This window comes from Sander lucioperca, chromosome 14, assembly GCF_008315115.2.
Source record: "Sander lucioperca isolate FBNREF2018 chromosome 14, SLUC_FBN_1.2, whole genome shotgun sequence".
Classification (NCBI taxonomy): domain Eukaryota; kingdom Metazoa; phylum Chordata; class Actinopteri; order Perciformes; family Percidae; genus Sander; species Sander lucioperca.
In genome coordinates this window covers 12,108,402-12,110,901 of record NC_050186.1, presented here as the reverse complement: position 1 = coordinate 12,110,901, position 2,500 = coordinate 12,108,402, and the positions used below count along the sequence as shown (strand labels likewise).

Genomic DNA, 2,500 nt, shown 5'->3' with positions numbered 1-2,500 from the left:
TGCAGTAACGCTGTGGGTGTGTAACAACGCATTATTTAATAAGAATGCATTATGTGCTGCATTTTGTAATAAAAACCTTGAACTCGGGCGCCTGGGTAGCTCACCTGGTAGAACGCGCGCCCATATATAGAGGTTTACTCCTCGACGCAGCAGCCGTGGGTTTGACTCCGACCTGCGGCCCTTTGCTGCGTGCCATTCCCCCTCTCTCCCCTTTCATGTCTTCAGCTGTCCTATAGAAATAAATGCCCAAAAAAATCATCTTAAATATGTAATAAATTTAGTGATGAAAGGTAATCTACTGAACAAGTAGTATATTTCTAAAATGTATTTTGAGTGACCATGATTCAGCTAAATGTACATACAGAATACATGGTTGGAGAACAGCCATGATGTTTAATGTTCCATTTTTAAGCTTTTTTTTTTAAAGGTTTTAGTTTTGGTTTAGTTTTAGTTTACTAAAAATATTTTTCACTGCGTATTTTAGTTTTAGTTTCCTATAATAACCGAGGTGAGAGCACAGGGAAAGGATTGGTGGGGGCGGTAAGGTTGTGATTTAAAAGGATGGAGGCTGTTGTTGTTGTTGCAGATAAATTACGGCGGTACCGTTCCCCGGTCGTACTACGTTCAGGACTCGGTGAAGGTTGAGTACGACGGCAGCGTGACGGTCAGCCGAGGCTCCGTCTTTCAGCTGGAGTACGATGTTACAGCCGCCAGCAGCCTGCTGAGGTACCAAACACATTTTTTGTGATTAGCAATTATTTATTTTTTTAACCCTTGTGTGGTCTTACTGTCGACCATGCAACTTTTTTTTGTTCTTCTGGGACAAAATTTAAAATTTAAACTTTTTTTCAACATTTTGGTTGTCTTTTTTGACATTTTTGTGTTTTTTTCCAACATTTTTCCAACAAGCTGGAATCAGAGAATTAAAAAAAAAAAGAAAATTCATTCAAAAATTACTTAAACTGATTCATGGATTATTAAAATAGTTGGAGATGAATTAATAGTTGCGAACTAATCGATTACAGCTCTAAATGCGCTGTGTTTCCTCTCAGGTGGCAGTTTGCCAGTGATGGAGCAGATATCGGGTTTGGAGTGTACAGACGGACCAAAAAGGGCGGCGGACAGAAAGTGGCGGAGATGCTGCAGGTTCTGCCCAGCGAACGCTACAACGCACACCTGGTCCCTGAAGACAGCTGCCTCACCTGCACCGAGCCCGGAGTCTGTGAGTCCCCACACACTGAACCACATCAGTGGAGTTATTGAATGTGTAGGATCACTGGATTTATCTGTAAATAGTATCAAAAGGAGGTTTGACTTCATGACATTTTGGGTAATCTGTCTTGCGGAGAGTTGGGGTGCTTTCACACCTACAGTTCTGTAGACTCGGTGCGATTCGGGAGTGAAGTTGCAATATTGTTGTATTGTTCATTTAGTTCAGTTTGCGTTCAGACTGCACTTTTCGAAATGCACTAAAACATTGTAAACAAATGTCGGTAACACATAGGTATCTACGTAAGAGTGACATGACACAGTCGTGACACATGAACTCTAACTCTAACCCTAACCATAACTTGTCATGACAAAAACCGAATGACACTTAGAAGAAGCGTTATGTCATAAACGTTTCTGACTTGTTTATAATGTGTATGACACGTTCATGACAGTGTCACGTCACTCTTATGTAGACCGATTGCCATAAATCGGGCGCGCTGGCAGGATATTACGTCATTTTGACGTCACGATGGCGCGCCACCTTGGATGCGTCCAGTATAATTCTCGCTTTAGCCTGCTTTGGATGTCTCATGAGATAAACTGGGGTATCACTGTCACTGTGTCACGAGCTAAAGCATTAAGAGGTTGTTGTAGCAACCAACGTAATTATAACTTAGATTAATATAGAGCATTATATGAATCCCAGGGACGCTTTACACAAGTAACATTACAGGGGGACAAGGGAGAAGAGAATAGACGGCCAACACAAACACGGACTAAAAGGAAATAAAATGTTGGCGCTAAATGGAAGGGGACATAATTTAATGTCGGCTACTGACGTACAACCACATGGCCCAATCTGAAGTTATTTTATGAATGAAATGAGATATTTCATACCTCAGGGTCAATTCAGGAACATTTTTGAATCATTTACAATCCCTTAATTGTCTCCATCTGTTAAAGCCTGACGTCATCGTTGTCTTTCACTTTCCCTTTTATCTTTTAGTTGTTCTTCATTTAATTTCCTTCTTTCCTGTGATGGTCCTGCCCCAGTATCAGCCATAACTACCGCAGATAACTTCTAAAATAACATTAAAATACAATTAGGGCTATATAAAGAAATCTCCTGCTACCTTTTACCTGGCTCCGCTGGCTGGATACGCTAACACAGGCTCTTCTGGTGTTACAAAGAAATCTGTGACCCGTCACAATGTGTGACTGTAGCTCCGTCTACCTGCTGTACATCATTCGGTGACTGCACAGGCAGATGCTTTACTAAAAACTATAT

General features: G+C 41.2%; 1 protein-coding gene across 2 annotated transcripts in view; it reads left to right on the top strand.

Moving 5' to 3' along the window:
* Positions 1-2,500, top strand: part of sec14l7 (SEC14-like lipid binding 7) — a 21,610-nt gene that overhangs the window by 17,562 nt on the left and 1,548 nt on the right. For both annotated transcript variants that reach the window (XR_004895072.1, XM_035991782.1), the window contains exons 10-11: positions 587-726; positions 1,053-1,222. Coding sequence is in view for 1 of the 2 variants with exons in the window: in XM_035991782.1 (XP_035847675.1) it covers positions 587-726; positions 1,053-1,222 (310 nt within the window). In the remaining variant the exon portion in view is untranslated. The remainder of the gene's footprint in view (positions 1-586; positions 727-1,052; positions 1,223-2,500) is intronic.